The 13520-nt window shown below is 35.7% G+C and overlaps 1 protein-coding gene across 1 annotated transcript in view; it reads left to right on the forward strand.

The window, feature by feature from the left end:
• Malrd1 (MAM and LDL receptor class A domain containing 1) overlaps window positions 1-13520 on the forward strand; it is a 609872-nt gene that overhangs the window by 465066 nt on the left and 131286 nt on the right. Inside the window, exon 32 of the mRNA XM_059263620.1 lies at window positions 9046-9247. Coding sequence (XP_059119603.1) covers window positions 9046-9247 — 202 coding nt within the window. The remainder of the gene's footprint in view (window positions 1-9045; window positions 9248-13520) is intronic.

A 13520-nucleotide genomic window follows, 5' to 3' on the forward strand; every position in this document is an offset into this window, starting at 1 on the left:
TGTGAATTCATATGTGCAACTGCTCTGCTGTGATCATAAAATACTGTTTGTTTGTTTTGTTTTGTTTGTTTGTTTGCGGTGTGTGTGTGTGTGTGTGTGTGTGTGTGTGTGTGTGTGGTCATCCACCACCTCTGGATCTTACAGTCTTTCCACCTCATCTTTCACAATGGTTCCTGAGATTTAGAAGATATTTTTTTAGCCATACATTTATCCAACTTGCTACAATAAAGACCTCTTTGGCAAGATATGCACACTGGGGTAATAGTGGCACAGATTATCATAGAAATAATTAACGACTTTCTGCTTGGATTTAAGTAAGGCCAACTCCACAATATAGAACCCATTGCTAGCACAGTATCGGGGCCAAGAACCTGTGACTAGATAGGCCATAGGTCCTATGAAAGAACCTATTACTATTCCTCTGCTAATGCATATAGTACTAAAATGACTCATGATAACTTCTCATAATGACAGGTTTGTGTGTCTCTCAATCTTGATCAGAGAATCTTCTCTGTGCAATAGATGCTAACTAACAGAGACTCACAACTGGTCAAAGCACAGAGAATAAGTGACCATGGAGTCCTCAGTCCTAAATGGGACATCCAACGTGGTTTTTTGTTTGTTTGTTTGTTTGTTTGTTTTGCTTTGGGTTTTTTTGGGGGGTAAATTGCCCATTTTGAAAATAGATCCTAAATCCCCCTGTATAATATGAATGTCCCATGTGTTAATTTGGCATGTTTTATTAAACCAATGTTTGACAGACATGCACAGGATATGGATAGGATAAATCTGTGAATGTATCTGCACACACCCATCATCTATCACATGACAAGAATCATGGGCCCATATTAACAGTTTGGTAAAATTAGGTATATAGGATTTGACAACAAGGATATACTTTGACATTTGACATAAAGAAAAAGATGCTGCAATAGTCTGTGTATCTACCCTTGCAGATAATAGAAAGAAAAAAAACCTTAGAGAAAAAATTGCTGTAAAACACTTTTAAATTAGAAATTACACAAGACAGCAGGGCACTACACAAATGCAGAGGTTGACACTCAAGAGGAGGGAGCTCATCTAATTTGACCTTCTGCACAGACTTCCCCTTCACAGTGTAATAAAGAGAGAAAAGTGACCTCCAGTTGAAGAGCACTCCTCCTGGAAATTAGAATCAAGTCACATTGTTAAGACATAGAAGTGGGAATTTGCAAAAGAAAGTATTTCTTACACCTGACTATAAATGGACTAGGTACAAAGTCACCTTGAGAAATAACCTAAATCAGCTTTGCTTAGAAGTCTGGGTCCCAGGCTGAGTAAGACTTCTTCAAAAAGAACTGTTTAACATATTGGAGACTAAAGAAACTTTTCTTTTACATTTTTTAGTTGGTGAACTCTACCAGTCTTTATATTCTGTATAGATTCTGGATTTGATATCTTACTTACCAAGCCCTTTCCCAACATAAAAAAGTAAAATGTTCTCGTTTAATATTCTATAATTTGGAGTTGTAGATTTAGCTAATTATTGGGTTTTTTTCTTGCATAGAAATGGTGTTAGGTATTGAAATAAGTTGATCAGTGTTATCCCAAAAGTTTTACGTTTCTAGTGTAATGTAAGAAATGTCCTTCAATTACTTTGTAGATTGACTGTTACTGGTCAGTATGTATTAACTGTAATTAAATGTAAATAAATTAATCAATGGAATGCTTCATGACAGACATAACATTGCATATTTTCTCATTAAAAGACACTCATAAAGAAAAAAAAGGTGTTAGATTAGAATCTCAAGATATTTTTCCCACATAGCAGCCATTTTTTTCAATACCATTGATTGAATCCTTTGCCCTACTTCTTTTGATTTTATAGGATCTTATTATCATATATTGAATCTGTACGTACACATACACATTTTCTTTAAAATACGTGAAAGAATAATCACACCTAGTTCATTGTTAATATGGGTAGATACATAGATGAGTGATAAAAACAGAGCTAATCAAACCATTTCATCCACTCTTCCTCTTTACTATCCTGTTTTGCCTATTTAGGAGAAAGGCATGTCAAATTCCTTAACTGTACTGAGTATCTATTTTTGTTGTTGTTTGTTTTGTTTTGTTTTGTGTATGTGTTTATCAGTCTCAGCTCTTACATGTCAAAGCTATGCTGGTACAATCTTATAAGACTCAAGACAATGACACTCATCTGCTTTGCAACTCTTTTTCTTCAGAATTATAGGGCATTTTCTTGGATTTCTGTTTGCCTTTTGCTTTGTCATTTATTGCCTTCACTTGGGATTTATTGGAGTTCCTTGATTTCAGCTGTTCTTCTTCATTCCCATAGATTTAACTGTAATTGTTGTTGCTTTGTATAAATTAGATATTTTTATTAAATTAGCTGAAAAATTCCATCTATTATGATTAATAATGAATTTCATACTTTGAATCTAACCCCCCATCCCCAAAATAAGGCCTTTGGCAAGATTTTACTGGCCAAGCTCTATGGTTTCTTGTAATTGGCTGGGATATTAGATGTGCTCCATAAAGAACACACAGACTTCTTGGTAATCATATTAATAAAAATACCTGACATTCATAGCATGTTAACTTGATTAAAACTATTTTACAGCTAACTTTTCTCACCATTCTATTAATTCTATGCAATCCACAATCACGGGCTCTTTTGTCATTTGATATGTATATTTATTTGCTAGGGACCATAGTAAAAAATGATAAATTAGGTGGCTTAAACACTAGCAATGCATTCTCTCACAGTTCTGTCCAAAGGCCCAAGATCAGTGTATGGACAGATGTTGTTTCTTCTGAGGCCCCTGTCACTAACGTACTTGTATACTCACCTGGGCTATCTTCTATTTGAAACCCCGCCTTTCTTTCCTGTGTTCACCTGCCCTGCCTATGAGGAAACCATTCACATTCCAGTGTTAGAATTCATAAGTTCTCTTGGAAACCTGGTGGCTCCTTTTCCTTCCTAACCTCAGGGAGAGTCTCCATGACATTCTATAATCTTTTAAATTTAGCATTTCTGTTTTATAAATTTCCAGAAGTATTTGGTTACAGCTCTGTATGTAGGTGGAACTTCTATGAATAATATTAGTACATATGTACCAGTTCCTCAGGCAAAGCAATAAATACCTTTCTTCTGGTAGTGACTACATTCTGAATGACCTCCAGCTCTATGTCACTCGAATGTCAAAGAGGAACTATGACTTTGGTGGCCTTATCTTTCTGATGAAATATTTTTATTATTTACTTGATGGAGGAGTTACACGCTGTTTGTAGAAGTCCCAGGAATCATTGCCTCACATGTTTGATTCTGTTGCTCAACTTTGAAACTCCCGAGCCTGATCACCTCCACAGGATTTACCTGCCCAGTATGTTTCGGGTACAAACGCTATTCTCATCAGCCCCTCAGACAAGTTACTGAAGCAGCATGCTTGGAGCCCCTTGATTCATTATTAGCTTGTACCTAAGGCACTATCTCCTTGAGTGATTCCATAATTCTGCTAGAAAAGTTTACCCCTTTTTTTGTTGTTGTTGATAATGGAGATTGTTCCTCTCACCTCAAAAGTGCCTCAGTTCTCTTTGTGTGTTTTCATCAGTTTCTTACTTGATTTAAAATCCTAGAAAGTCCTTATTATTTGTGTGTGCTAGTAGCTGTTTCTGGTTCTCCAGAAATCCTAAGGATTTATGTCAGCATTTTCCACCCCATGTATGTGTCTACATGTATAAACATTAGATTTTTGTCTATGCCCTATTGATTTGACACACTATATTGAATGATTATTGAATTTTTACTGGCCTAACATGCTTGGAATAAAACCATTTTGCTCATGGCATTGAATTATTCTTAATACATTGTTAGATTTGATATGTTAATAATTTTGAGTTATTTTTCCTTTTAATGTTAATGAGAGACAATAATGTGTAGTTCGCATTTCTAATACTGGCTTGCTTTTGTGTATCATTTGGATACACAATCTATTCAAACTCTTTAACAGGTAAATTCCTGTTGTAGAATATTATGTTAAGGTGTGTTACATTTTTTTGTTGCATTTGCTTAACTCTGTGAAGCTGTGTTACTTTGCCTGTCTAAAACATCTGACCCTCTAATAAAGAGCTGAATGAACAATAGTGAGGCAGGAGAAAGGATAGGTAGGGCTAGAAGGCAAAGAGAATATATAGAAGGAGAAATCTGCAAGGAGAAAAAAAAAGTAACTAGAGAAGGAGTAGGACTCCTGGGACCAACCAACCAGCTACACAGCAAGCCACAGAGTAAGAGTAAGATTTACAGAAGAAAACGGGAAAAGCCCAGAGGCAAAAAACAGACGAGCTAATTAAAGTTAAGAAAAGCAGGCTAGAAATAAGCCAAGCTAAGGCCGGACATTCATAATTAAGAATAAGTCTCCATGTGTGATTTATTTGGAAGGTGGGGGGCAGGGCTCCCAAAAGGGCAAAAACAAACAGCAACAAATTCCTATTTTGATGACTAATTCTTCTGTTTGTTAGTGCTGATTTGTGTATGTTTCAAGGAATTGACCCATTTGTTACATTTGGATTGTCAAACACGGGGCATAGACTTATCCCTAATATCCCATAAATATAAAATACACCCTTGCCCTACATACCACACACTTCTATACTTTATCCTGTAAACACCGATGACTGCAGTTTGAATTATTTTGAAATATAATTTAGTTTCCTCTGAGACTTCTTTGGTCCACGTGTTATCTTCCCATCATGATCCTCTAGTTTAATTCTACTATGATCTGAGAGCCATATCACTTCCTACAGTGTGATATGGCTCTCTTCCTTTCACTTGGCTACAGTGTGTTTTGTTTTCCAGAACACCATCAATTTCCATGATTTTCATGTATAAGTTGAGAAGACTATTCTTCCTCTGTTGCTAAATGAAGCATTGTAGAAATGTAAATGAGACCCAGCTGATTGATGTTTTTCACTTCAAACATGTCTTGACTGCTTTTTTCCCTCTGATCTGTCAATCACTGGTAAAGAAAGGTTGAAGCCTTCAGCTATAATCATAGCATCATTTACTTTCTGCTTGCAGTTATATGCACTTTTGCCTCAAGTCTTTGATACGCTGTTGTTAGGTACACATACATTAAGGGTAGGTATGTCATTTAGGAAACTTTTCTGATGTTAGAATTCTGTCTTAATTCACTAGGGCCACAATAGCAAAAGACTTTAGAATGAGTGATTTGTAAATAGAAAAAAAAATATTTCTAGTCTGTCCTTAACGTGAGAACAACCCCCAGGAAACTCCCTCAGGTTTCCATCGTTCAGGCACTAATCAAATTGAGGAGGGTAGCCCTTGAAATCTCATCACTTCCCAAAGGTTGCACATTTTAATAACATCACCTGTAATCTTCAAAAGGTTTGTTTATAGGAAGGACAAAACATTGAGTCTACAGTAATGACTTCATTATCCCTGTTAATTTTTCTTTCTCTGAAATCTGTTTTGCCCAACATTAATACAGCTTCTCTACATTTCTTTCAACTACTGCTATCATTGTACACATTTCTTCATCCTGTTAGTTTTCGTCTATCTATGCCCTGATATTTAATTGGGTTCCTTCAAAGCATCACATACTTGGATATTAAGTTTTTGTTGGCTCTGAAAATACCTTCTTTCAATTGGAATATTTGCATTTAAAGCAGCCATTGATACTTAGATAAATAGCTACCATAATTGTTGCTTGCCTCCCCATCCCACCCTCACTATTTTATTCTCACTTATGGTTTCCTTTAGCATTTTACTAGGTTGAAATGCTCTGCTCTTTTAGTCTATCAATGGTTCTAATATTCAAACTATATTTAGTTTTCTCATGAGTTGTCAATGTTCACTTAAAACTAATCCAAGATCACTTTCAAATAATGCTTTACAGTTTCCTAGGCAATTCAAGTACTTTAGAATACAATACTCTGGACTTTACCTACATTTCCTTTGTAACAGTCATTAATTTCTCATATCCCAAAGCTAAAACAACAGAGAAAAATAACATTATTATTATTTGCATCAAATTATCTGAATGACTAACTTAAGAGGAACAACAACAGCAAACAATTCAAGTTTTAAATTTGTTTCTTATATAACAGTCTTACTTTACATTAATCTGATATTTTGGCCTATATTATTTCCCCTGGATCTGAAAAAAAATCCTCCTAGCTTTATTTGAAAATTAAGTCTACAAAGATTTTCCTCAATATTTTACTTATCTGAACAAGGCTTTATTACTCTTTGATAATATTTGGCTTAAGAATTTTAAGTAGAAATTTCTTCTTTTAGCACTTAAAAATCCTTCATCCTCCATGTTACAGCATACTTCTGGCTTGCATAGTCAAGTCTCTGAAAAGGAGGCGCATGTATTCTTCTACCTCCTCATCTAAAATTGAGGGTTATTTTTCCCAATAGGGTTTCTTCAAGTTTTTTCTCTTTGTTTTTTTGCATCTCTAGAGTTTAAATGTTAGGTTAGATAAACACCTATGCTGCTCCTTGTCTTACTGGATGCTCTCAGGTCATCCCAGATTTTTGCTTTGTTGTCTATCATTAGAGAAATTCTTGTAGTTGGTCCACAGGCCTCAAATAGCCTGTTCTATTATTTTTTGTTTGGTTGATGTTTTTGTGGGTGGTTCCACTTGAAGTTTTGAAGTTTCTATTGACATTTTTTTCATGTTCCCTGATTCTTTCCTCTACTATGTTGAGTCTATAACTCCACTAAGCACATTATTCATTCCTCTTATACTATTTATTTGTATCAGTCTCTTTTTGTATTTTTTGGAGGTTTCATCTGATATTGTACATCTTTTCTTGTTTGCAAATGCTGCTTAAATTCCTGAGCTAAAACAGCAAGTATCCTACCAGCCTCTTTCCCATCTCTAAGTCTGATTGAGGTTTGTTCCAGTTCTTTAGATTATGCTGTCTTTTACCTTGTTTACTTCATGTAAATGTTTTGTTGTTGTTGACAGCTTGTTATATAAGGAAATAGAAGCAACTGGATGCATAGCCCTTTAGTATGAGGTTTTATAACCAGAGGTTAGTCTGTTTATTATTTGCTATGGGTACATGCTATCTTTGAGTTTCTTTGAAACTCAAAATTTCTTTGAAATTTCTTCTTAAATAAGGGCTTTTGTTGAGGTGTAGCCTCCTGTTATTACACAGAAACCCCATTTGTTTGGTTAATAGAGTCAGTAACAGAGATTTCTATAATCCTCTGTCTTAAAATTCAGTTTGTTTTTCTTACTATTATTTTATACTTATTCAGGTACATGCCTGTAGGGTGTGTGTGTGTGTGTGTGTGTGTGTGTGTGTGTGTGTGTGTGTGTGTGTTCAGTGTAGCACATTCCTGACACTTAATGTATATTGGTCAAAGGACAACTTTTGGTAGTGACTTTTTGCTTGCACTGTGGACCCCATAAAGGATGGAAATCAGGCATTCAAATAGGTGATTTTGTCCATAAACCATCTCCTGGTCCCAAAATTCAGATTCTTTGAATTAAGGTTCAGTCTTCTTCGCATGAAACTGTGTCCTGGGATGTGTCATTTACTATTGTTTCTCGGGTGCTATTTTGTCCTTCAGTTCTGTGCCCATAAATAGCTATTCAGCATTTCTTCCTCTTCCTCCCACCCCACTCCCTGTCTTTTTTTCATTTTAGAAGTGGTTTTCTCTGTGTCTCCAGGGATCTGTGAAGAATTGTTCAGTTTCACTACATTCAGATGCCTTTCTCATTTGTAAGGAGTGTGATGGTGATTTCCAAGCCCCTTGTATATTACACCCAACAGTGTATTTTTGTGCTTTGTTCCTTTTTAATTATTAGATTTCCATTTCTACAACTACAGAGTTCAAGATGGCAGTTAATAGTCCTTCCTTATACCCATATACCAGCTGAAGCTCATCAAATAAAATTTTGAAATAGGTTAAACTTTTATTAATATTGACAGCATTGCTGTTATTTTTATATTTTGTTAACTTAGGTCATCCTCTATTAAGCTCTTATTCTGAAAAGAAATCTACATGTTCGCTATTCTGGATATTTTCTTTCTGTGAAATAGATTGGAGTATTTTTTTTAAGTTAAACTATGTTAAACCATGCACTTCTAAGGATGAACCTGAATCTCAGTTTTTTTTCCTTTGACCCATCTGTAGTAATTAATGCAGAACCACTGAGAGCTGCTGAGGCTAAGACAAGTCACACGCCCTTCTCACTCATCCCTTCTCTACACTACTTTTAATGAGCTAAATACTTAATGAGAAAGGAGAAGTGTTTCTGATATCCCAGGGTATCCACTCTAGGAATCCAAGTCAACGCAGAAAACTTCCTTCACTGCTACAGGAGTATGAGCTTCTGTGAGATACAGCATGGGAGTTCAGGAAAGCTAAGCAGTTTATTTCTGTCTTTACCTGTGTATCCTGGATGCATAATCGCTGCTAAAGCAGCCTATTCTTCTGTAGTCTAAGCATGAATGCTCATACATATATAGCCTCTTCATAGATATCATTAAGTTTTCTTTATATACTTAAGTATTTGGAGTTAATCTGTCAAAAATCTTTTTGATATATATATATATATATATATATATATATATATATATATATATATATAAACTTAATTTCATATATCAGCCACGATTCCCCCATCCTCCCTCCTCCCACCTCCCAGCCCTCCCCCCCAAACCACCCCCCATTCCCACCATTCCCATCTCCTCCAAGGCAAGGTCTTCCCTGGGGAGTCAGCCCAGCCTGGTAGACTCGTCAAAAATCTTAACCATAACATTATAATAAAAAATGTTATGTCTTCATTACACATGTCAGTCTTTTTGCTTTTATCTTTAATACTGAATATTGATGTAATTAATCCAGAGGGATTTTTATATTGTAATGTTAAAGATTTTTTACATATCACTCTGATTACTAAATGACTTGAGTAATCCAAATCAGTTATGTTGAGGATGTTCAAATATGCCTCTAACCTCCAACCATAAAAATTTATTTTCTCTTTTTTTTTTTTTAGGTGTATATCATCGAGGAATCAGGACTAAACATCCTGATGTGGTCCATGATCCAAAATAAAAACACTGGATGGACATATGCACATGTACCTCTCTCTAGTTACAGTCCATTCAAGGTGGCATTTGAGGCTGACTTGGGTGGAAAGGAAGACATCTTTATTGCTCTTGATGACATCACTTTTACCCCTGAGTGTGCTTCTGGAGGTAAGTAATTCCTTCAGAAAATAGGAATAAACATTAGTTTCATTTCTAAATATACAGTAATTGGGAGATTCAGATGAATTGCATTTACTTCTGAATGAAGTCCTACTCCTAAGTGATGAATATATATATATATATATATATATATATATATATATATATATATATATATATGTTGCATATATTAAGAGGTAGTCTCTCTGTCCATGAACTTTGCCATGAAATTTTCATGACTTTTAGGCAGCAAATTAACAATGTACTAAAGTAGTTTCAGAAAGGACAAGAGAACATGCTTCGATTGATACAGTTTTACTGCCTGCTTTTCTATTCCAGACTTTACCATAACTGCCCAAGGCAAAGGTGCCTCAGGTGCTGTCATCCTGCAAACTATCTTCTCCACACATGTTGTGTCAGCCTTTTGCTTCCCCTGGCTGCTTCCTTCTTTCTATTTGTTTCAAACAACCTAGAATAGTCTCTGTATTTCAGCAGGACAGCAAAAATCCTGTCAGGAGTCCCTTTAACTGACACCTGAATCTCTGCTATTTAGAATGTTTCCAGTTCAGTGGGGCTATTTGTTCTCTTGTAAATCTTCAATTATTAGTAGACAGGAGTCATGTTCTTTTAAAATGTGTTCTTTGGCTGGGAAGTTGCCTCGGTTGTAACATGAATCTTAAAAGGTCTTAATAATAAAAACAAACCCAGAGCCAGGTGTTGGGGTGAACGCTGAATGATCAGAGAAACAGAACAAGCCACAGCCACCTCACCTTGCCAATTCCTCAGCTGATACTGTTTCCTTAGACTGGAAGCCTCTGAGTCTTCATCCAAAATGAATCTCAGCTGAACTGCTGCTCAAAAACCTAAAAGCTTAACCAGCTCTAGTTCCTGGTTTTCATGTCTTATATACCTTTCTGCTTTCTGTCATCACTTCCTAGGATTAAAGGTGTGAGTCACCATGCCTGGCTGTTTCCAGTGTGGCTTGAACTCACAGAGATCCGGATGGATCTCTGCCTCCCAAGTGACAGGATTAAAGGCGTATGTGCCACCATTTTCTGGCCTCTATGTCTATCTAGTGGCTGTTCTGTCATCTGACCCCAGATAAGTTTATTAGGATGCATAATATATTGGGGGACACAATATATCACCATACCTCGGTGGTTAAATACTTGCTGCACAGTCATGAAGTCTGGAGTTTAGATCCCTAGAGCCAATGCAATTGCAAGGTGGGTGTGGTAATCCACCTGCAATTGTAGTCTAGGAAGCAGAGGCAGGAAACCCCCAGAGAAAAGCTGGCTTGCAAAACTAGCCATATCGGTGATCTCAGGGTTTGCTCTCTGTCACTGAGGAAGCAGGAGTTCTACCTCATGGTATCAGGCAGAAGAGTAATAGGGGGTGACTTTTGAGATCAACCTCTGGTCTCCAAATGTACAGGCATCCATGTGAACCTATACACACAAACATGCTCACATAGATACAAACATGCATACATATACATGCATGCACATACATAAAACTAAAAAAGAAAAATATTGTATTCTTAACCTTGGAGTTTTACTCCAGATGCTAACTCTAATAAGGCAATTATTCCTTCCAAATGAAGCACTGGACTACCTCAATTGTAATCACTTTCATCAATGTTGTTCAATTCTCTTGGTTATATTTTATTAATAGTTATATTTGTAAATATTTTAGCAATAGAATACACATTGTTGTTCAGTTCCATGGCTTATCACAATGGCTTTATATTTCTTCAAAACTGAGGATATATAGCTTTGTGATTTTCAAAGAATTTTCCTGGGCATGCAGATTAAGGCCACAGAAAGTGTTTTCCTACTACCTTAGCTGGGCACTGCAGGGACCCAGGCACATGTGGCTCCCTGTTCCCTGACCCTGCTCCTCTGAAGCAGTCTTTGAGTCTATCTCCTTTGTCTCTCTGGCTTTTTTGCATTCTGTAGATGTTCTTGTAACATTTGTGTAAGAAGCAGAACAAATTCTTTCGTTTTCTTATTTTCATTTCTAAATAAAGATACTCTTTTTCTTACCATTGTTTTTCTAAAGGTACCTCTCTTGCCATTCGAGAGTAAATGTACAGCCCTGGTAATTTCCTTTCTCAACATCTCCTAGCAGCTGTTGCCTAAACATGTTCTCTGGCGATCTCACATATATATATACATACATACAATACATATATTGTATATATACATATACACAATAAGAGCTAAGAATGACTGGAAGATACATGAGTGTGTGTAGTGTGTGTGCATATGTGTGTGTATATATGAATATGTGCGTGTGTGTGTGTTACACTGATTTTTGTATCTTCAGTAATCAAAGGATATAGTTCATATCTTAAACTTAATGAAGAAACTATATTTGGCCTGAAAATTGCTACTTATATTTACTATATAATAGCAATTATCATATCATATTCCCTAAATAAAATTATTCATTGGAATTAACACCAGGGAATATGTAAACAACTGATTGATACTGATGGAGGGATAGTTCTTTCTAGATATATTATATAGTAGACTTACCACCAAGAGGCTTATAAACAACTAATACCTGGGCTAGGAAACCTTGGACATCTTCTCTCTCACCTTGTGGATTACATGTGCCTCTCCCCAGTGCCATTCACATACACCACGTCCAGAGCCTCCTGTCAGAGGGAGTCTTTGCTGATGAGTCAGAAGCTTTAGAAAGGAATAAACTAAAATAGTAATTCTGAAGGACCAGTTGTCAAATCCCACAGAAATGTGACAGAGAGTCTTTAGAACTACCCAGTAAACCTGAAACAGCTTCATTGGAAGATCTGGGGAGAAAACACAGATAAAATAAATAGCATTTGAAATAAATGTAACTATAATGCACAGTGTAATGCTAGAGTTATATTTTACAATCTTTAAAGCAATGTTCTTTTAGTGCTGGTACGGATGTCCTTTCATGTGATTTTAGCGCTATGATGAAAATTTTAGAGACATATTAAATAGGTAAATTATCCATTGAAAATATCATAGGAGAAAATATTCATAATATGTTGGTGAATGTGAAGGACATAACTAATATCAATGGAAAACTGTGTTTCTTTTTAATAAATATAGAAAATGACAAAAAAATATGAAACCATATTAATAAGCTGCAGATACCATCTGCGCTGTCTGAAAGAGCACACAAAATAATGTATGACTCTGAGAAAAGGAAATATGATTAATATTTATTTTTTCTTAGTATTTTTTGCTATATTGTTAAATGTCTACATGAAATTTTATTTCTAATTGTGAAGAATTCTATATGAAATAAAGTTATATGAAGATCATCGCTTTATTTATTTTTATTACCATTATTTTGTGTGTGTGTGTGTGTGTGTGTGTGTGTGTGTGTGTGTGTGTTGGTGTGTGTGCGCATTGCTGAGGATTACACCTCAAATTTTCTTATCTCTAGGCTATACCTCAAGCTTTACATCATTGTTTTAATCTTTTCCCCAAGAAATTATTTATTGGAACTACTATAAGAAGCTATCACATAAATGGGTTTACTTTCATTCCTTTGAGTCATGTTTTCGCATTGTTATTTCAAACAATAAAAAACTCAGCTTTTTGAAGCTTTGAGAAATACGAAATTTCATTAAGCCTCAGCTGTTTACTATCCCAGTAATCATTAGACATAATCCTTGTGGATGATCCATCTTTTATTTTTCAGTCATCTGATCCTTCTACACTGTGTGGCAGAAATATCTATGCCATGTAAGAGTAGGTCACCTTGAGTTTCTTTGCACCAATAACATTCCTCCAGTTGTGTTAAATTTCCAGGAAGCAGCCAAAAACTCAGAACTTTTAGACTTTCAAAAAGAGAACAGGAATTTTAATTCCTGAGAAATATTTGCTAAGACAACTCAGCAGCAGTTGGTATGAAGAAAGTGAACCTTCTTTCTTACCAGGTCCAGTGGTTCATGTCTGTGACATTTAGCACCATGGAGGTTAAGACAAGAGGATTTTTAATTTTAGAACATCTTTGGCTAAAGAATGAGAACCTGTCAAAAAAGTATCAAAGAGGGAGAGAAGGGGTAGGAAGAAATGAGGGAAGGGAGACAGAAGAGGGAAGCAAGGAAAACTGTTTACCAGTTCTGCTGAGTAAAGATGAATGTTTTATGTAAGATTTAAAAACTGATGATTTTTAATAAATTCCACTCTAAAATATATATTTCGTTGACTAGAAATCCTGAGAGTGGGACACAATTTTCCAATGGAATATCCTTATAATACGGGATCCTGTACAATGA

Source organism: Peromyscus eremicus, chromosome 5, assembly GCF_949786415.1.
Source record: "Peromyscus eremicus chromosome 5, PerEre_H2_v1, whole genome shotgun sequence".
NCBI lineage: Eukaryota > Metazoa > Chordata > Mammalia > Rodentia > Cricetidae > Peromyscus > Peromyscus eremicus.